Raw genomic sequence first — 23,432 nt, 5'->3', positions numbered from 1 at the left:
GGTGCCACTGTTGGAGAAATAGTGAGGGTGGGAGACAAGGATCCAATCCAGTATACTTCCACTGGAGAGGTTTTTTGCAGGGCGAGTTACAGAATTGATTAGTTGAGAGAAATTGTATAGGTTAATATTTGAGGAGTTTGTTGGAGATTGGATGCAGGCCCAGTTGATGTTTACATCTCCCATGATTATGGTTTAGTTGGTAATGTTATTAGAAATCCAAGAGAGGATATGTTCAAGTGTGGAGATGTTGTCCCCTGGGGGTATATAAAGGGATGCTAGACAGATGTGTTTGTGATTATTGATTTGTAGTAGAGTAAGGAGAAGTTCAGCATTGTTAAAGTGTGGAGTAGGTTTATTGTAGGGAGTGACTGCTAGGGTGGATGAATATATGAGGGCCACCCCACCACCCTTTTTGAGAGGCCTGTCTTTCCTGATGATGGAGTAGTTTGGGGTAGTTAAGAAAAGCTTCTAACTGGAAACCCCCAGGCCCAGATGCAGTACCTAACTTTATGTTAAAAGTATTAACCTCTCTGCACGAGGGCTTAGTCATGAGTAAGAACTATTTATATGCACACCCCAAACAAACCACACTGGCTAACAACAGGCAAAAGAATGCTCTTACTTAAGAGTGACCCTGCAAGCTACCCTCAAAATTATAGACCCATAACTTGCCTTCTGACAGGAATTGACGCCAACAGAGTTTATAGTCATTTAGAAGAAAACTCAATTATGGCAGTAGAACAAAAGGGCAATAAAAGAAAGTCATATGGAACAAAGGATTATTTGTTGTTAAAGTTATAGTGGATAACTGTAAAAAGGGGAAGAATCTAAGTATGGCATGGATTGACTACAAACAAGCATTTGATAGTATCCCGCATTCATGGATAAAAGACTGCTTAAAAATGTATAAGATACACCCTACACTGATTGATTACATTACAGTAACTGTGAAACAGTGGCAGATCACTTTGCAACTAAGCCATGATAAAGGACAGATTATTATCCCAAGGATAAAAATTCAAAGGGGATATTCCAGGGCGACTCTCTGTCACCCTTGTTATTCTGCCTTGCCATTAACCCATTAAGCTGTTTACTTAACAGCTTAGGCCATGGCTACAATTTGGCTCCTAGAAAACAACAAAGTCTAATGACTTCTCATCTTCTCTTTGTTGATGATTTAAAACTGTATAGCTCATCAGATGAGGAACTGAAAGCACAGCTGCAGGTTGTCAAAACCTTTTCAGATGATATTAGAATGTCATTTCGCCTTGATAAATTTGCAAAAGCAACCTTTAAATCAAGAAAACTGCAGCACCAGGAAAGCATCAGTTTGGGACAGGAATGTGATATAAAAGAACTTGAGCAAGATTGAGTGTATAAATACTTGGGACTTGATGAAGGATCAGCAATAAAACATGAACAAATGCGAATAAAACTCAGTAAAGAATACTTCAGAAGACTTAAATTAATCCTGAGAGCAGCACTGACATCTACGAACAAGATCCAAGCTATAAATCAGTTTGCTCTTCCTGTCCTAACGTACAGTTTTGGAGTGGTTGACTTGCCCCAAAAAGTGTTGACTACATTAGATATTAAAACAAGAAGGATGCTTCATGCTCACCAAATGATTTATAAAAAACAGTGTATACCAAGATTATATATATTCCCCATTCCAAAGGAGGGATGGGCCTCCTTGAAATTGATTACATGCATAGATCTGCAATCGTGGGACTCCACACATATCTACTGACCTCACAAGATCCAAATGTAGTGAAAGTTTTGAAACATGAGGAGAATAAATCTAAGATGACTTATCTGTTTATTTTAGCAGTAGCATATCGGCATCAAGCAGGAATGGAAATCAAACCAGAAGTAGATAAAAACCAAGCAGCAACTGAATGTGCCAAAAACAAAAGAAAATGTTAGGTGAAGGACCAGATTAGAAAACAAAAAATGTGGAAAAAACATGAATATAGTTGCAAGTATAGAAAATGTCTGGAAGAGCCTCATGTTGATCAAGAACGAATGCTGGAATGGTTAAGGAGAGGCGAATTCAAATCAAGAAATGAAAGGTTAATATTGGCAGCCTAAGATAGTGGGCTACATACACGCTGGTTTACAAAGTCTATTGAACATGTGGGAGAAACAGACAAATGTAGGTTTTGTAAACAGTCACACACTTCATTGTGGGTTGCGACACACTAATGGCAGAAGGACTGTATACTGAAAGGCATAATAATGTGGCAAGACTGTTACACTGGGGATTGGGCAAACATTATGATATCGAAGTGGCTGAAAAACACTGGAAACATGAGCCACAAAGCGTCATAGAAAATGATGACGTTTATATCTCATGGGATCGCCCATTACCAAGAGTTCAAGAGATAGTTGCTAGAAAACCAGATATAATGGTCCAAGAAAAGGAGACAAAACAGGAATTGATCAATGAAATTGCCACACCGAGTGACAACAGCATCTTGCATATAGAGAGAGAGACAGACACAAAGTCATAAAATACCAGGATCTGCAGGCAGAAATGAGAACAATGTGGAAGAAAGATACCCAGACAGTTCCAATAGTAGCAGGAGCAACGGGTCTTATAAAAAATAATTTACAATCAATTTAGATATGTTTCCAATCCATGTAACCCTGTATGAATTGCAGATGGAGTTATTACTGGGCACATTGCAGGTGCTGCAAAGAGCACTTTTGGCTGACATCAACTTCATGATATTTAGTCATGCTTTGACTTAGGAAGGGAGTCCATTCCTGTCATGGTATTAGAAACCCAAGGGATTTGGAGAAATTAAAAAAGGCAGATAGTCATATAAAAAAACAGTTTGTGCACCCATTTTTTTGGTTTTTATATACATGCAGACTTTGCCTGGATTTAAATACCTAGTATTCTTTCAAATCAAATTCATATCCTAAAAACAGTGCTACTTATTTGAGAAGTGGTTCCTTTAACTGGTGGCTGATTACCCCACCACACACACACACACACACACACATATATATATATATATATATATATATATATATATATATATATATATATATATATATATATATATATATATATATATATATATATACATATACATAGGTTCATAGGTGTTTACAAGGCTAACAACCACTAGGGCCTTTTTAAGCCTAGCCATGCATCCCAAATCTCTCACAAGTTCTGGTACCCTTGATAAGTGTAAGCAGGGGTTTGGAAGGTGAAATATTTACAATCGGGGGCCTGGGAGATGAACCATTTACAGGTTGCCTGTGTCCATTAGAGACATAGGTGTCAAGCCAGGGATGAATTTCCTGTTCCCCTATCCAATTGTCCAAGTTACAGTTGAATTGATTTAGGGAGGAACTCTGCTTCACATGGATGGGGAGCCTGTTCCATAGATGGGGTAGTCCCTGGGATACATCCAGCAGTTCCTATTTATATCACAGGCAAGGTTTAAGTCTTTAGAACAGGTAATTTTGGTGTTGTTTGTTTTGCTGATATGCAGGAGGTCCATCAGAGTGGGGTCTGACAATGCTCTATATGCCAGGCATAGATCTTTCCTCAACAGCCTGTAGGAGACAAAATACAGGGATAGGGCCTTGGGGTAGTCCGTACAGGGCATTTTACTTATGCCCTGCATTCTTTTAATGAGGAACCTTTGAACATTCCATTTGTTGGATATACCCGGTTAGGTACATACCAAAGCAGACATTATACTCAATGATAGGTCTGATGAATGAAGAATACAGCAGAACAATGACTTCCTTGGACCTGGATGCCATACCTTTGTATTAAATTGCACAACATAGAATTATTTCCTCACTACTGTAGACATGTGATGGTCAAAGGCTAGATAACTATCTATGTGTGTCTCCAAGTCTCTGACCACTAAGTCAGCTCTAAGGGTTGTGTTGTCAATGTGATAGTTACAAGGGGTTGATGACTTCATGAAGGATACTATTATGCATTTTTTGGCATTTAGTTTTAGTCCATGGCTCTGACAGCAGTTGTTTGTCTGTCTCAGCCCTTCTTGGAGAATATTTGTGTCAGTGTAAAATTCAATGACAGCTCCTAATTTGCAATCATCTGCAAATTTAGTCAGGCAGAAACCATTGACATTGGACTTCAGAGAAATAAATGCCAAAAAGAAGTGGTGCAAGGACTGACCCCTGACAGACTCCACTTGTGTCTAACCTCTTTGTAGATGTGGTCTCCCTAATTTTAACTTCCTAGGTCCTGTCTGTGAGCCAGTTGGCTACCACTGGGTTACACATGGGTCTGTACCTAACCTGCTGAACTTGTCAACAATGCCGGAGTTTGGTATTATGTGAAATGCCTTGGCCAGGTCAAGGTAGGCAGTGTGAACCATTTTGTCCTCATCCGTTGCTTTGGTGACTTTCTCGAAGAAGTCCACCAGGTTGAGTTGGCATGACCTGCTCTTGATAAAACCAAACTGGGCTGGGTCCAGTGTCTGGAGGTTTACTATATCATTATTGATCATTTCCATGATAATTCTTTCCATGGCTTTGCATATAAGACTAGCGAGACATATGGGTCTGCAGTTTTCAGGATCTGTAAGTGGTCCATGTTGTGCAGAAGGATGACTATTGCTGTTCTCCATTCATGAGGCATAAGGCCTGTGTGTAGGCTACAGTTAAATAGCAATTCCAGAGGGCCTGATAGGTCATGTTTCATGCTATTTAGAAGGTATCCTGAGATATTGTCTGGGCCCATTGATGCAGTGTTCTTAGCCTTAGAAAAAGCATTAAGGACCTGTTCCCTAGTGATAGCAGTGGGAGTTATATTTGATGGTATTTCCTGAGGGAAGGTTGAGTGAGAGAAAGGGGTAAAGTTGGAGCTGAATTTGGTGGTCAGTAGGTTTTTTTTATATCTTCTGGCTCAGTACAGGCTGCTCCATTTACAATGAGCTATGCACGCAACTGTGTATTACATTTGAGGTTGTGGGCATAGCTAAAAAAATGCCTTGTGGTTGTCCTTGCCCTGGGATGTCAAATTTACCTCAAATTTGGCTTTGGTAGACATTATTTGTCCTCTGCGTTGTTTGTTTAGTTTGATGAGAGTGCTTTTATCCTGCTGGGTACTGCACCTCCTAATTTATGACATGATTTTCTTCCTTCTGTTATACAGCCTATTAAGTTTGTGATTCCACCAGGGTGCAGCAACAACAGATCACACACTACCAGGAAGCCACCAAGCAGTTTTCTAAATAGCAGTATTTTATTCAGATAAAAAGTATTAGAGCTTTGGCGAAAAAGTAACACACATCCTTTATATACAAAACAATTTCCCCTAATTATTCAATAAAGTAGAGTAATTATATCATTACAAAACATTTACCCAATTAAAACCCTCCAATTACATTCTGTATTAAGTCCCTTAAGGAATAAAGTTTCATACTTTAATATAAAAATAGATTCTTTATGTAATAGTTTAAGTTTCAAAAGAGAAGTACTGAACCTATCCACCTTAATCTGTTCTAATATACTGACCTGAAGTCCTTGCACATTACTACTATGATATTCTTTAAAATGTACAGCAACTGGGCTGTCTGTCTTACATTTCTTTATGTCCCTAATGTTGTTGTTGTGTCTTTCGGCTTTTCCCAGTTAGGGGTCGCCACAGTGGAACTCCGGTCTGCTAATGATTTGGCAGTTGATTTTTATGTGCCGAGTTGCCAGCCCTGATGCACAACCTTCAACGAAGGTACGCCCATTCACGCATGTCTCCACGCAGAAGACGCTCTAGCTGAGAATCAAACCAGACAGCGTCTTACTGTGAGGAGACAACGCTACCGCAGCACCACCACCGCAGATCTTTATGTCCCTAATATGTTCTAAAATTCTAACTTTAAATTCCCTTTTACTTTCACCAACATAATATTTATTACATGGGCAGCTAAGTACATAGACAACCTCCTCAGTGTCACATCCAAAATATTTTGTGTCTCATATATCTTTTTCATTAATATTTCAGAACAGCCTAACCACAAAATTACAATAGGAACACCATCCACAAGGGAGGGTCCCTTTAAGACTACTTTCCCTTCCAATTTTAACCTTAGGAGCTATAAATCTACCTCTAACTATCATATCTCCAATTCCATGTTTGTATGATATAAAGGGTTTTTCTTCCAGAATATCATAAAATTCTTTCTGTTGTACCAGAAAGCTTTTTTTTTTTTTGAGTTAGTTCTATACTTCTTCCTGGTGGGTACAGCTGCCTCTATGCAGCTATTAATATGCTTGTATAGGGTTTCTGTGAACAGTTCTGCAGAGGCAACAGTGTTCTCAGGGTTTATGGGGGAATCACATTTTGCCAGGTTACCACTTAATAGCAGAAAGTTAGCCTTAGAGTGGTTCCTGTATATTCCAGGTTTAGCTAGGGGTACAGGTTTTATTTTTGCTTTAAAGGAGACCATTTTGTGGTCTGAACTTACCAGAGAAGACATTACACTAGTTGGTGTGCAGCACTGTCCCATATTAGTGAGGACCAGATCCAGTATGGTTGCACCTCTGGTTAGTGTATTGACAATCTGGTCCAGGGAGTCTGTGTTTAAATCAAGGAATCTCTGTGCCTGACAATTGGTGTTGTATAGGATTTCCAGTTAATAGTGGCTAATTAAATTTGCCCATAAATATGGTATTGGGTTGGATGGTGAGTGTTTCCAATAAGTATAAATACATGACATGGGTTTCCTGGGTCATAGAGGGAGACCTATAGCTTGCAAGGAAGTGGTAGTGGATTTTGCCTATGATGATTTGAACATGAAGTAGCTCAAGTACATTGTCTGGTTTGACCAGCCTTGAGGTATATTTATTTTTTATGTAATTCGAGACACCTTAATCTTTAGTCCCTGTCTGGGTAGTAGCTGGCCTAAATGTGTGGAAGGCATTATAACCTTGCACTGTTGGTGTGCTCTCCATGGCTTTAAACCATGTCTCAGTCACCACACAGACATCAGCATTCTGTAGGGTGAAGAGAGCTTCTAGGGAGTATAGATTTTTGGTTAGACTCCTAGAATTGAGCAGTAATACCTTTTGATTTTTTTGGGTTTTGATTTGCTATGTCAGAAGTACTTTCAGTTTGGCATTGCCTAAAAAAGGCACTATGGAGGAAGACAATGTTTTAAGTAATATTTGAAAGCCTAGAGGGGAGAGGTGCAGACCATTCCTGGCAAAGCAGTGTTGTCTGTCATCATCTTCCTTCCATACTGACAAATATTGCACCCCCTTGGAATGACACCAAAAACTAAGCCAATTGTTAAAGTCATTCATCTTTTGTTAGTATTGTGGCATTATCCTTGGAGAAGGTAACATGCTACTCAATGCTAGGCTCATACCAGTCTGGGACACATATTCTGAGAGGTCCATGATGTCTCTCTTCATATAGTCTAGGGAGGTACGTCTCAGGTGATTCACACCCACATGGACTATGACTGAGTCATACCGGTACTTGTGGTCTAATGTCCTTAGTGCGTGTGATGTGGCAGAACCTAGCCCATGACAAGCAACTGACCGTGACTTTCTCCTGACTCAGCCTGGTGAGAGGGACATCAATGTATCTCACGATGTAGTCTCCAATAACAGAATGTTGGATTGTGTGGTGGCTTGCCTTATGGGCTTAGAAGTAGATGCTCCACGAGATGTGACTCTATGTGTTGATGTGGATGTTGTCTTGAAAGAGTGCATTCAGGGCTGTTGAGGGTATTTTTTATGTGTACTTCATCTAGGAGTTCTTTGGGGTTTAGGAATGTCGCATTTAAATGCCTCAGCATATGCAGGTCTATATGTCTGGTTTGAATTGTGTGTGATGGGTGCAGTGTGTGTACTACTGACAACCTTAAATCCAAATAAGACAGACAGACACAGCACAGCACAACAAAATGTCCTGATTAAACACACACTAAATCTTCCAGACATTCCAGGTAAGTAAACAGGTTAATGCTTCAAAAACAAGTTTAAAAACAAGTTAAAAACTGACAATCTTTTTGACATTATGAGTACTTTTATGTGAGAGCTTTGCTTCCAGTGACATTGTGTAGATACATTCCACACATACCATATCAGTTTGTTTGAGAATTAACTGGTCAGTACATATATATATATATATATATATATATATATATATATATATATATATATAATTGAAGTCAGAAAAGTGAAAGAAAAGCAATGATTAATTGAAAGCATCCCCGCATCCACCATCCTCTTCATCATATGCAGAGTAATTTGCATTTTGTACCTGAACCTGACTGGTGAAAGACTAAGCATATAAGAGCAAGAAGACATTTCTGAATTTCTGGCTGTGTGCACCTAGTTACTTCCCATGGATAACACCAGCATTAAGAGGTATGTATAGCATAAAGCCCACAGTCTGCTGCAGCGAGAACTTCAGCAACACACCCTGTCTTGTAAATCACTTTAAAGAAAGCTTTAATTATACTTGGGAGGATGCCAGGCCTGCAATCCAAAACAAGTGAATAGTCTGCAAATGCGATTGGTAAAAGCATCCCTTGTTGCTAAAAGAAAAAAAATACAATAAACCACTGAAATAAATAATTAATAACATATAAAATTATTACATATTAAGAAGTGTTGTGAGACATATTTATTAAATCTATAGAAGTGTTGTGCAAAATATGACAGCCCATTGTCTATGCAAAGGACTTACTTAGGATTGCTTCCCAAGTGAGAGCAAAATACAAACTGTTCTGCAAAGAAAGCACAGCTGTGAAACTGGGTTTCCATTTTAAAACTCATAAATTATTTATCATGGTTCCTATTAAATTGTCTGCTACGACACCATAGACAAAAAGTAATGCAAACACACTCCTACCCTAATAACATGTAATTTTAAAGAACATTGTAATGTTATATGTATATGAAGACGTATCTGTAGCCTATTAGTCAAGTAAAATAACTGTAAATGTATGGCCCATTTTGCTAAAATTTATTTATTTATTTTATTTTTATCTGACATTTGTTTACTAGGGTGGCCTGACTGGTTCTACAGAGCCCATTTTCATCAGAGGCCCGGGGAGAAAAAGCTCCACATACAATACAATACAAATACAGTATAATCCAATACAATAAAGATTACATTAAAAATACTATACAAAAAATAAGCTGAAATAACAAACTGCTACAAGATGTTGTAATATATTACTACACATCTAAACAATTCTATACAGTTAAAACATTACAGACCATAATAGTCACTCTCATCATACATGATGTAGAAATAGCAGCCAGAAAGTTAGTGATGCAGATAGATAGCGAGAGAGATTTAAGAAGGATAGAAGCAATACAGCCTGAGCAGTAGCTTAAGGATATGGTACAGAAGCAGAGAAGGAGTTAGAAGAGTTGTAGAATATTGCAGTCTGTGAGGGATTGAAATGTGACAGAAGAGAAGACCTGACCATTAGGCAGGCTTTATGCAGGAGAAGAGCCATGTATTTTTGAGATGATTTTTTAAAGAGGCTTTGAAATGGGTTAGGCCAGGAATAAACCTGATAGCTAGAGGTAGTGAATTTCAATGCATAGAGACAGAGTATGAATACAGAGAGTGGCCAGGTTTTCTTGTCGGTTTTGAGATAGCTAAGAGATTTTTGTCTTCTGATCGTAGAGCTCGATTTGGTGTGTAAGGTGCGACTAGCTTGGCTAGTTCAGGGCAGGCAGTAGGCTTAAAAATAAGGATAGATGAATAAAGGCAAGTTGGTTAGGTAGTTCAAGCCAGTTTAATTCTAGGAGTGGTTTATAGTGGCGTGTGTGATATTTAGACTTTGTGGCAAATTTTGCAACTTTGTTGTAGCACTTTTCCAACTTTCTTAGGGTAGAATTTTGTAAGTTAGTTAAGATAGGGCCACCATACAGAAGAGAGGGAAGTAAAAATGTTTTTGCAAGGTAGTTTTGGTTGCTGCAGTAAAGAAATGTTTGTTTCTATATAAGAGTCCCAGTTTTTGATGAGTTTTCTTTATATTTTGCTGTACATGGGGGTCAAATGAAAGTTTATTGTCAATGATAACACCTAGAAGTCTGGTTTCCTGCAGTATTTCTATGGCAGTATTGTCAGATGCAAGGATGTTGAAATGATCAGTGATAAGGCAGGTGTTTTGGGGATGAAAGAGTGCTAGCTTTGTCTTTTTTGGATTAAGAAAGAGGTGGGCATTCCTTAGCCAGGATTTGACTGCTGTAAAGGACTGTTGAGTTTTTGAGTAGTTCTGGTAGTGATTGAGCAGTGCAGATTCTGATGGAGTCATTAGCATATTGCATCAGAGTCCCAGGGTGAGAGGCAGTCTGAAGGTTGTTTGTGAAAATGTTAAAGAATAGGGGTCCTAGGATGGAGCCTTGGGGGACTCCAGTAGGGTTGTGGAGAAAGGGTGAGAGTTTGTTGGACCATTTTACTGTTTTTTTATGATCCTTGAACTAGCTCTGAAACCATTTTACTGTGTTATGTGAGAAGCCTAAGTTAGACAGTGTGTTCAACAGTAATGGGTGAGACACTATGTCAAAGGCCTTGAAGAGATCAAGGAATACTGAGGCAGTATAGCATCCTGCATCTCTGGCCTTGTTCACAGTGTCTGTAAAAGATAATAGGTCTGTAGCTGTGCTGTGATTAGGTCGGAAGCCATGTTAGGTTTTGGTTAAAAGACTGTTTTGCAATAGATATTGCATTACCTGCTGATGGATACCTCTCTCAAGACTTTTGGATATGGGTGACAAGATGGATATAGGATGGAAACTGGATGAATCAAAAGAGTTGCTTCCTTTGTGGATGGGAGTGATGTGAGATTGTTTCCATATGGTAGGTACATCTGATTCACATAAAGACCTATTTATAAGGATATTGATTGGGTAGGCGACTGAGTTAGCAGCCAGTTTGAGGTAGTATGGGAGAGATTGCCAGCTGAAGTAGAGCAGGGTTTTAGTTTTTGTAGCAGTATCTTAATGGTGTCAGTGGTATGGGCTGAAATGAGAATGGGGTTTATATGACATTTTGTTGAGTAGGGGGGTTAGTAATGACAAGGCTAGAAGTAGTTGATGGCCTGGGGTCAGTGTCTGAATAGATTGAATGGTGGGGGGCTGACATTGGGGGTGTTAGTTAGTAGGTCTGAAATTGATTTTATGAAGTGCTTGTTAAAGTTTTTGGCTATTTGTGATGGAGGGATATCAGGTGATAGGGAGTGCTCCATTTATTCCAGGGTTAAGTAGATATGGAGTGCCAACATTTACTGGGGTTGACTTTATGCTGGAATTGAAGCTGGGAATTATATGACTTCTTATCTCTGTTTATTAGTGTTGTCACTTTGTTAAGTAATGTTTTGAAATTAACATGATTTTGTTCATTTTTGTTTTGTTTCCAGGTTGACCAGGCTAGGTCCCTTTGCTTCATCAGGTGTTTACATTCCTTAGAGAGCCATGGTGCTGAGTTCTTTTTGATTCATTTCATACCAATGGGAGATAGTGTATTAAGTATGTGAAGGAAGGTGTTATTAAAGTATAGTACAACATCATTAAGGGGTAGTTATTTAAGGGTTGTCCAGTCTATTTCCTGTAGGATATTGTTGAATTCATGCTGACAAAGATTGAGTTCCTAACTGATTTTATAGTGTGAACTCTTAGTTGTTGGGAGTTTGTTCTAAGGGAGTAAGCTGGTAGATGATTGCTCAGGGATTTAGGCAGTGTACCAGAAGAGGGGTAATTAGCAGGGTGGGATGCTAGAATCCAGTCTAAGGTGGATTGGCAGGCAAGATCTTTGCTGTATCTTGTTGGAGAATTGATAAGCTGAGAAAAAACATACAAATTTGTACTATTTGTGTGGGAGTCGGAAGCTATGGTTTGCCAATCTATATTTATGTCTCCTAAGATTATTGTTTCAAGGTTTATTGTTTGGGATGTCCAGGATAAAACATTTTCCAACACTGGTATATTGTTACCTGGTGGGATATATATTACTATTATGCAAATTCTTTTGGATATATTAAGGTTCAAAAAGGAGATTAGTACCGCAGCATTGGAAAGATGGGTATAGTACTCGTACAGGTTGTAATGTTGAGTATAGAGGGATATAGAATTGCTATCCCTTCCCCTTTTTTTAAATCTATCTCTTCTGGTTATTGTAAAGTTTGGCGGTATTATTTCTGAGTCTTTTACATTGGGATGTAGCCATGTTTCAGTAAGGGCTAGTATGTCAGGTTTATTTTGATCAATCCAGGCATGCAGTGGGGCTATTTTATTACATATACATCTAAGGTTAAGTGTAAGTATATTTAAGTCTTTGGAGTTACTCTTGTGGTTAGGATTAGATGGTGAGCCAGGGTTAGGATGTATGTCTCCACATTTGAGTAGATAGGTAATGAGGAATGCGTACCATGGAAGGTGTTTTTTATTCCTAGGTGAGAGTACTGGTGTCAAGTGTGGTTTCATAGGAGGTAAGGAGTCTAGTTTGTGGCTTGAATAGAATGGGAGGGTATAGGAGAAAAGCTGTGTTGTTTATTGGGGAGAGGGTTAGAGAAGGTTGCTGATGTGTATTGATGTATGGGGGTATGCAAAGATATAGCTGTAGTGAGGTTGAGAATTAAGAGTAAAGAGGCTAGGCAAGTTAGGAGGAGCATGTCAACTGTGATAGTGGGTTTAAAAATAGTAAAACTGGAATTTGTGTGTTTGAATGTAGTATCAGGTGTAAATAAAGATTGTTATGTGATATGTGTGCAGCTGAAGGTAAGGCTGGAAATGTTTTGACTTCAGAGTGGGCTTTGATAATGTGGTTAGGTGTTTTACCTTGCAGTTTGTGATAAGGATGGGTAGGGTTGATGTGATTGGTCAGCAGTAAAATGATGGTGCAATCCTAGTTTGTGTGTATAGTAGAAGAGAAGGTGGTAAGCCTTGAGTTAATTTAAAATAGTTTGAGGTGGTGACTGTATTGTGATGGTAGAGTAGAGTAAGATGCAAAAATGTATAGTAGTGGACATGTGAGTTCAAGGGGATGGATGTAAGGGAGAGCAGATAAGTTTGGCTAAATAAAAGAAAGTTGTGCATGAAATGTGGGTGAGCACAAGGTTGGATTGTATGTAATTGGATCATATGAATGAGGGGGAGTGGTTTGTTTAGGATAAGAGTAGAGGTGCTAGGGAGGGTGGGATATGGGGAAGGGCAGGGGAGCAGAGCGAATGGAGTGGGAAAACTCCCCAGATGGCTTACCACCATAAACAATCAGTGAGGTAGGATGTTCATGGATACAAAAGACAAGTTGTCTGAACTCTAAATGCTTATCTCAAGTCACAGCATCTAATTTTATATTTATGGGCTTTTCAATGTCTTTCCAGGGATATGTTACACTGATGAGTGAAATATGCTGAAGTGTTAATGTAGCTTCACCTTCAGCAGTAAAAAGGCCTATGAGTGTGAGTGAATGAGTGGGGGGTGGGGATATCCTTCCAGCAGATTCAACACTACAAAACAATGCAAACTACTTAGCAAATTAAGTTATTTGCATATTCCCTTACATAGATTAACTTTATTTGTTGCTTGTTTACTTCTTGCCAACTGCAGGTGAAATTCAGCTGTGCAAGTTCTTTAGGTAGTGCAATATGATAAGTCTGACTACTGCTGCTGCTGCTGCAGAAGGGATATGTGCTTGTTTCACTTTTAGTAGAGTGAAAGCAGCTGGATGGAGACATGCACTTGGGACATGGGGTATTGAAGTACACTTTGAAGCATAAAGACTATGGAATGTTTTAGTTCAACATACATGCTAGGTGAAAATCAAATACATCTAAGTAAGAAAATTAAAAGGGAATTGAGCTATACAACTATGTACTCACAGACAACTGTCAGTGACATTATTCTAATGCAATTTCCAAATGTCATGCTTTTATTGCAAATCTAGTACCCAGCATGTGTGTTCACATGGCATCTAGTAGAGTTAATAGTCGAGTTGGGAGAGTGGCCTAATGGTTAAGGTGTTTGCCTTACAAACACAAGGTGCAGAGTTTGAGTCTCACAAGGGATAAATGGCTAGGTTTAAAATGCCTCACAAGGGCAGTTAGCTTAGTACTAACCTATATCCTATGAGTGTCACACATTTTTTATTTGTAGTCCTACATAATGGACTTAAATTGTTAGTAAGGGAGCTATTGGAAGATTCATTAAGTGATCCTGCTTAATATAAAGTCTTGCTGTCTGATGCTCCACAAGCTGCAGCAGAGCAAAAATCAAGGCTTACACAACCACAGATAATCCTTTAATACACAAACAATGCTTTAAAACACAACCACAAATAATGCTTTAAAACAAACACATGCAATGCTTTAAAACACAAACACCAATAATGCTTTAAAACACAAGCAATATTTTAAAACAAACAATGCTTTAAAACACAGACACAAATAATGCTTTAAAATAAACATAAACAATGCTTTAAAACACAAACACAAATAATGCTTTAAAACTCACTTAATGTAATAGTGTTGTATGGAGAAAACAATTTAGGTGTCGTGCTTAGGATACTTGTGAAATGAGTGTATAATATAATGCTGTTGTATGGAGAAAACTACTTAGATACCATTGGGATTACAATAGTTGTGAAATGAGCATATAATATGACACTACTGTATGGAGAAAACAATTTAGGTGTCATTGTGATTAGGATACTTGTGAAATGAGAATATAATATAATATAATATAATATAATATAATATAATATAATATAATATAATATAATATAATATACTGTTGTATGGAGAAAACAACTTAGTTATGATTAGGATACTTGTGAAATGGGCGCATAATATAATACTGTTGTGTGGAGAAAGCAACTTAGGTGTCATTCTGATTGGGATACTTGCGAAGTGAGCATATAATATAACACTATTGTATGGAGAAAGCAACTTAGTTGTCTTTAGGATACTTGTGAAACAAATGTATAATATAATACTGTTGTGTGGAGAAAACAACTTAGGTGTCATTGTGACTGGGATACTTGTGAAATGACATATAACATTACTCTATGAAGAAAACAACTTAGGTGTCATTGTGACTGGAATACTTGTGAAATGATTACATAATATAACATTATTGTATGGAGAAAACAACTTAGGTGTCATTGTGACTGGGATACTTGTGAAATGAGGATATCTACAACAGGATTTTCTCTATTTAAAAAAAAAATGTTCAGTAACTTAGTTTGCAGCAAGACTGAATCCCAGTATTTGAGGTGTTACACAGCCAACATGAAGAGCAGCTAATTTTACAAAATAGTGCACCGCATAGGTAGTTTGCAGTGATTCCCCTTGTTTGCAAATACTAATAAGTTTATATGCTGTGAGTGGTGTTATTTGGTTTCTGCTTGTTCACATCCTGGCTACCTCTTTTGAAGTAAATGCTGTTGACGTGTGTGTGTGTGTGTGTGTGTGTGTGTGTGTGTGTGAGTGTGTGTGTGTGTGTGTGTGTGTGTGTGTGTGTGTGTGTGTGTGTGTGTGTGTGTGTGTGTGTGTGTGTGTGTGTGTGTGTGTGTGTGTGAAAATAGGTGAGTGTGTCTGTAAATCTGATCATATGAGGGGGGTGACTCTTGTATGGTGTGTGTGTGTGTGTGTGTGTGTGTGTGTGTGTGTGTGTGTGTGTGTGTGTGTGTGTGTGTGTGTGTGTGTGTGTGTGTGTGTGTGTGTGAAAATAGGAGAGTGTGTCTGTAAATCTGATCATATGAGGGGGGTGTCTCTTGTATGGTGTGTGTGTGTGTGTGTGTGTGTGTGTGTGTGTGTGTGTGTGTGTGTGTGTGTGTGTGTGTGTGTGTGTGTGTGTGTGTGTGTGTGTGTGTATTACTGAAATCCCACATTTCAGTAACCCGAGACCATGAAGCCGAAAACCAGAATGCTGAAAGTGCATAACAGTGAATTTGAATATCTCAAATCCGTGCTTATGCATTTCCGGTACATTGTGTGCAGTGTTATGGTGCCTGAAGTTGCAGGTGAGTGAGTGTTTGTGTGTGTTTTTGTATGTGTGGGTAAGGGTAGGGAGGTGTAAGTGTGAGTGTTGGATTTGTAGGTGTTTGTGTATGTGTGATGTGTATTTGTGTGCGAGCGAATGTAGGTTGCCGTGTTTTTTTTTTTAATTTATGTGCAATCTCGGAGTTGGTATATATAAGTAGGGGGGGTGCAGCTCCCCACATGTGGGGTGCAGGGGGGCTTGCCCCCCTACTTATATGTAGTGTAGGGTTGTATGGTTTGTGTGCTGTGGGTGGAATAGTGTGTGTGTTATGTGGTGTATGGTGTATGTATGTTAGTGATAGCATGATCTGTGATTGTGGGTTCAGTATTGTGAATGGTTCGACTTTATAGTCTTGGGTTACTGAAATTCGGGATTTCAGTAATTCAAGATTATGAAGTGTGTGTGTGTGTGTGTGTGTGTGTGTGTGTGTGTGTGTGTGTGTGTGTGTGTGTGTGTGTGTGTGTGTGTGTGTGTGTGTGTTTCTATGCCATGTATCTAAAATCTTAATTTGAGTAAATTGTGCCTGTACACTTTTTTATTATGACTTTTTTCTGTGCTGTACTCCCCATTTTGTCCATTCCTCATGCCCTGCAAAAGCTTGTGTTGTTAGAAGTGCTTCTACAGCTATTGTTTTCTGTCTGTCTTTTTTCTGTCTAGTCCCCCACAGGTCATCTCAGTCCCTTCTTACTTCCTGCTAATTCTTCTGTATGACTTGCAGCTGATTTTCTTTATCAGAACCACTTACAGTGAAAGTTTGCTGACTGTGCCTTTTCTGCCAAGCCTAACAGTAATTTTCTTTTCTTAAGCAAAGTAAGAGGAGACTCCGTAATCATCAGCCACAGCCATTTTGCTTCCTTATCCCTCTAGCTCTCCTTCCACTTTTACCAACATTCTTTAGGTCAGATGATCAACAGCAGGCTTCCCGACTTTGGTCAGGTCTCCTCATCCCTGTGTTTGACCATTCAGCTGCAGTTTTTTCGTACCAAAAAATGGATGCAGATATAGGGTTACATGTGGCTTCCATTTTGGTTCTCATGAGGAGCATTGAGTGCAACTGCTCTTTTAACCTATAAAATGGATCTCCAACTGGCAAGAAATATTGGAAACTGTCGCCAAACTCTGCCACTCTGAGAGGAAACCCACCCCTTGTTGATTTAATACGTACTTCATGAACTGTCACCAAACTCTACCACTCGGAGAGGAAACCCACCCCTTGTTGACTTGTTTAATACATACTTCATGTACTGTCACCAAACTCTGCCTCTGTGAGAGGAAACCCACTCTTTGTTGACTTATTCAGTACCTACTTCATAAACTCCATCCCACCGAGTACCACTGTGCTTGTTAACATATCTTATTCTGATAACCCACTTGTCAAGTTGTCTCATCATCTGCTAACTACACACCAAGTGAAGAGATTTCTGCTGCATTTAAAGTAATTTTTTGGTGTCAGACCGGTTAGCCTTCTTCAATACAAGATATACCACCTTTTCATACAAATACACATATACTGATTGTTGTTTTTGACTCTGACAAGCCAAGTTGGTCACAGGACAGACGGACGGACACACACACACACCCACACCCACACACACACACACACACACACACACACACACACACACACACACACACACACACACACACACACACACACACACACACACACACACCATTGCAATGCTATTTTTACACTGATTTTAACAAATAACCTACAGGGAAACCATGCAAACTCCAAACAGAAAAAACTACAGCCAAGAACTCAACCTGATCTATGCAGTGTGAGATGCAATATTACTCACAACACCTCTGTACCACTGATGAGTTACTTTCACACACACCTCCTGCTCCTGCCAGACCATGAGTCACAGCCACTTATTATGCATAGTGCCGATGCTTGTGATGGAAAGTGAGAGAAATTACAGCCAACTTGTTACACCTGAATACATTGCAACTCCCCCCTCCACACACACACACACACACACACACACACACACACACACACACACACACACACACACACACACACACACACACACACACACGCACACACCTAGGCCATTGCAATGCTATTTTTACACTGATTTTAACAAATGCACAGCTTGACACTACTCCTGCTATGCCAGATCAGTGACTATTGTTTAACACTGATTAAACAACAGCAAGGGTAAGTCATTTGTATCCACAGATGACCTCCATCAGTTATATCCATGTTACTGCATAGAACTCAAATAAATGTTAGTCACAGTAATAAAGCATTCAATCTTATTTCACACAAGTACATACTAGTCTTGCAAAGCCAGGTCAGAAACTGCTTAAAGTGAGCAATTGACAATAGGGTCATCAGCTACTTTCAGACAGCTTGTACCACAACCCAGCAGGTAAAGCATTTCTGTGTACACTTCAGATGTCTAGTTGTGACTAACAAATAAATAATGACCACATAATAAATGTCCTCCTTTCTTCCATAAACTATTCCAAGTTGATTCATACAAGTGATATTAATCCTACAAAGCCAGAATAAAAAACAAACAGCAGTTTGTCACTGTCTTCCACAGACAGCCCAAGCAATGGTAGGTAATTTGTCTGCATGCATCCCGCATGTCCATCTCTTATTTAAAAAAAATCTCTTTCATCTTCTCAGAGAAAGAATCGGTGACAAAGCCAAAATTTGAGGAAGAAATATCTAAAACCAGGGATAGATTGTAATTATTGTTCCTACATAGGTTCATAGGTAGGTACTAGGCTATTGGCTCTAGGGCCTATATAAGCCTAGCCAAAAAATGTACACTGGCTTTCGCCACCCAAGAAAATTATTTTCCTGTGCCCCTGTCGAGCAGAGCCACAGAAGTGATCCCTGGGGTGAATTTCCTATTTCCCATCCAATCACCAAGATTTTTCTTGAAGAGTGCTAATGAGGAGCTCTGTCTGACATAGATAGGTAGTCCGTTCCAGAGTATGGGAAGTCTCTGGGACAGGAATCTATCCCTCCAGCATGTTCCGTTTATTGTGGTAACAAGGTTTAGGTCCCTAGACCATGTAGCTCAGAGGGATTGGGATTTCTTTAAGTGGAGCATGTCCAACAGCTCTGGGTTTGACATAGCTTTGCATGTTAGGCAGAGATTGCCCCTGAGTAGGCGATATGCGATGGAGTAAAGCTGTAGTTCTTTGAGACGGTCTGCGTAGGGCATCTGTTTGAGGCCAGTAATCCTCTTTGTGAGATATTTCTGTGGTCTTTCCAGTTGTTGCAGATGTCTTGTGAGGTACATACCATGGGCATTGTACTCTATAATGGGTCTAATGAGTGATGAGTAGAGGGGAACAATGACCTCTTTTTTTCTGGATGAGAATCCTTTTGTGATTAGATGAGCCATGTAGAAGGATTTTCTGACCACTGTGGCAATGTGATTATCAAAGGAGAAACTACTGTCCACCTGTGTCCCAAGGTCTGTTATCACATTTTTGGCATTAAGTAGACTACCAGCTATGTAGAAGTTCATTGGTACAGAGTTTTTACCAACGGGGATGACAATACACTTTTTGGCATTGAGCTTCAGGCCATGGCTTTGACACCAGGTATCTGTCTCAGTGAGGCCCTTTTGTAGTTTGTCCACATTGTTAGGAGTTTCGATTATGGCTCCTAGTTTGCAGTCATCTGCAAACTTTGTTAGCCAAAGACCTTCTGTGTTAGCCTGCAGTTCAGAGAAGTAGATACCAAACAGGAGAGGACCCAGGACTGAACCCTGTGGTACTCCACTTGTCCCTGGTCTGATACCCAAAGAGTAGATAGAATAACAGGTTTAGATAGCATTAATCTTTATTTATTTATATATATATATATATATATATATATATATATATATATATATATGGGTCTACCTGAGATGGTCGACAAGCCATTTGATCGACACTCATTTGGTTGACAATTCATTTGGACGACAGGCAGATTTGCCCCCCCTCGCCAATGTTGTGCGACCCTGGAGTTGATATATATAGTTAGGGGGGGTGTGGGGGGCACAGCCTCCCACATTGGGGGGTGTGGGGAGCGAAGCCCCCCACATAAAACTGCTTGTCGACCAAATGAACTGTCGACCAAATGAGTGTCGATCAAATGGCTAGTCGACCATCTCAGGTAGACCCATAGATATATATATATATATATATATATATATATATATATATATATAATATATATATATATATTTATTTTGGGAGGTCAGAAACTGAAATGTCTGTTATTATTTGGCAGTTGCAGCCCTCTACAACTTAACAAGAAGCCACAAATTTTACAATGAACAAACCAAAAAAAAAAGAGACAATCTCAGAGGCATTCATAGTTGTATACTTACTTCCTTAATACGCAAACACAGAGAAAAAAATAAGAGGGAGTGGAAGAAAGGCAAAAATCAGAGATAATTCTTAATTATTAATCTAATTCATTTAAAACATTAATAGAACAACAGGCTTTGCTTTTTTAGGAGGAACGGGGCATAATTATGAAACAATATCTGAAATGTTCTATAAAATGAGACAGCCAAGAGGATACAAACATTATGAATTTAGAGGCTCCTAAGAGAGGACACATTTGCAAGATTAAAGTAGTACCTGCCATCTGTTTCCCCTGCAAATGTGTCCACTATTTCTATCTAGTTACCTACCAGGATTAAAAAAAAAAAACTTAGTTCATACTGTCACTTACTGTTGTGGTGCCATCATTAATACTACTACCCTGCATTTTTTTCTGTGTTTAATATGCACAGGCTTTGAAATATTTGCTGTCTGACAGCAAGGAGTAAAAAGCTCTGTGAATTTATTGGGCAGGTGAATTTGTTGATTTTTTTTAAGAATTGCACAGAAACTACTAAAGAGTCAACAACTCCCACACAGGATGCCCTTTGGTTAGGGGCATATTTTCAAACTTTTTTATTAAAGAAACAGAAAGGAATGAACAAATAAATAAAGTCAGGAAGGTACCCCTAGCTAAAGGGTGCCTTAAACATTTACCTAGTGCACCTATGCATAAGACTACTCATGATCAGAAGGGGAATGCAGGGTTTACAATGAGAATCTGTACCACCTGCAATTATCATTTGTAAGAAGTAAGCAATTACAGTAGGCAGGTAAAGCTCTGTACTAGTACTCAATGGACATTGGTGAACTTGAATACACTTTCAAACAGTTTCTGTCCAGTTTAAAAGTGTGAAGCATTTTAAGCCACTTATAAGAGTAAAGGCCCCACCCCAGAAAGAAATGCAGCAGGTCTTAAGGTACCCAATGCAAGTGTGTTCAGAATAGCAAGCATAAAGTGATAACAAGGGAGCACAATCCTCCTACTTGTGTGCTGTGGGGGTATTTTAGGAGCAGGTCTACATCCAAAACTTCAGTTTAGTTAATCGTTGAAATTTTATTTATTTTTTTTTTGTAAATGATGGATGTTAGACAGAAATAATTCAGCTTTACAGAAGAGTGACCAGGGAAGATAATTTAGTAAATACAGAAAAGTCATCCTAACGTCAGCTATGTGGAAATGATTGTTGTATGTGTTAAATTTAGTAGTTTGCAAAATTTAAGATAAGTGTTTAAAATGGTGAGTCTCATCAAAATGATTTGATATTTATTTGAATGATGAGTGAAACAGAAAATATTACCTGCCTAGTTTAAAGTGAGCAACGTCCATAAACTGATTCATATAAGTGACTTGTAAAACTTTGTAGCTGATTTACAGAAAATAAGATGAGAAACAAATAAATCAGTTCTGGGGAGGGTTGATGAGAAATCAGGGTGGTTAAGTATTGTTAACTTTATGGAAGGAACGAGGCTTTAAAGATTAATGCTATGCACTGCCCGCACTTTCTTTATAAGAGGCTGTATGGAGAAGTAACAACTGAACACTTGCAACTTTTTCATAGTTACCTTTAAGAGGCTAAGCTGTGAATGTGGAAAAACAGTGATGTTAAATAAAACATGTGCAGAGCTATATAGTTTGTCAATCAACTTGGAGTATGTAGAGCTTGCACAGAATTTCAAAATTGTCTGAAATGTGGAAGGAATAAAGCTAGTCGCGCAAAATATACACATGGACCAGGGGTAATAATACTCCATGACTAGCAGGTTGTCATACAATACAGGATGCTAAGTTACACACAGAAAAGTACTGCCACCAGAAAGAGTGAAGTAGAAATATTACTATCTGAATTATTAGTGGAAAAGCATCAACAGCAGCAGGTTCAGATGTGGAGTCTTCATAACAAAAATGACAATGATGTTAAAAAAGTACAGTAAGTCCAGAATTCTGTGAAAACACACACACACACACACACACACACACACGGAAAGGGGGAAAACAGCCATGATAGAGTCTGACAAATAACTACATTATCTAAAAAATTGCATTATCCAAATAATTTTTAAGAATAAAGCTTTTTTGTGGGGTGATATTTAAGCAGTTAGAATAAAAAACAGTTCATTGAAGAATATGAGGACATAATGAGAGAGAAGTGGCATAAATTCAGAAGGAATTGAGTCATAGTAATTCGTTATCAAAAAGAGTAGCAAATGACTTAAAAGTCTGTCACGGTATTTGCAAAGAAGGACATCAATTGTTGTTTGAATTTAAAAAAGAAAGGTGCAATCAGTGTTTAGTAAAGGAATGATAAACTGTACATATTATAGTGTTAAATCTAGTACTGTATTACAAACAACAAAGAACCTGGCAGACCAGATAAAGTATGCAGCAAGGTATGTGTATACTTCAAAGATCTACACTGCCATCCTTATTGTTTTATGCTGACAGTACCTGAGTTTCTACAGATGTGAGAGGGTGGCAGTGAGGGCCTTCTCGGATACGAGTCACCTGAAGCAATCTCAGGAAAACAAAAAAGGGCTGCTTAAAGGCATTTAGAAATTAATCGTTTAAAAATGTACTAAAATATTTCTGTCTTTTTCAGATATCGAATAATGACACAATGCTGGCAACATCAACCCGAGGATAGGCCAAATTTTGCAACAATGCTAGAAAGACTTGACTACTGCTTACAGGTATTAATTTTCTTCAAGCATGTATTTCTTTTTCATACTTATGTTTCTTTTGAAAGCAGAAGGCTACAGCAAATGTATATCCATTTCAGACATATAATAGAATATCATATTAAATGTAGGTATTAGAAAGTCCAAAATGTGAGATTTGTATTTTCTAAGACTTTCTGTGCCATTTTGTAAGGAGGTCCAAGAAACAGATTTATTACTCTAAACCAGGGTACCAAACGGGTAAACTGTATCAGATGCCAGCAGTGAAAGAGAAGGCCCTAAGTGGTAATAAATAATATTTTTTCATTAAAAAAGAGAGGTGTTGTGATAGAAACAAATCTTATATAATTCATATTTGTAACATAGCAGTGAATAGTAATACTGTCTTCCTCTGGAAT

At 38.6% G+C, this 23,432-nt stretch overlaps 1 protein-coding gene across 1 annotated transcript in view; it reads left to right on the top strand.

The window, feature by feature from the left end:
- Positions 1-23,432, top strand: part of ALK (ALK receptor tyrosine kinase) — a 1,522,063-nt gene that overhangs the window by 1,453,415 nt on the left and 45,216 nt on the right. Inside the window, exon 22 of the mRNA XM_044058894.1 lies at positions 22,956-23,046. Coding sequence (XP_043914829.1) covers positions 22,956-23,046 — 91 coding nt within the window. The remainder of the gene's footprint in view (positions 1-22,955; positions 23,047-23,432) is intronic.

The sequence above is a fragment of the Protopterus annectens genome, chromosome 1.part2, assembly GCF_019279795.1.
Source record: "Protopterus annectens isolate FY-2018-M chromosome 1.part2, PAN1.0, whole genome shotgun sequence".
Classification (NCBI taxonomy): domain Eukaryota; kingdom Metazoa; phylum Chordata; order Ceratodontiformes; family Protopteridae; genus Protopterus; species Protopterus annectens.
Note: the sequence above shows the minus strand (reverse complement) of the source record. Positions and strands in the feature narration are given on the sequence as shown.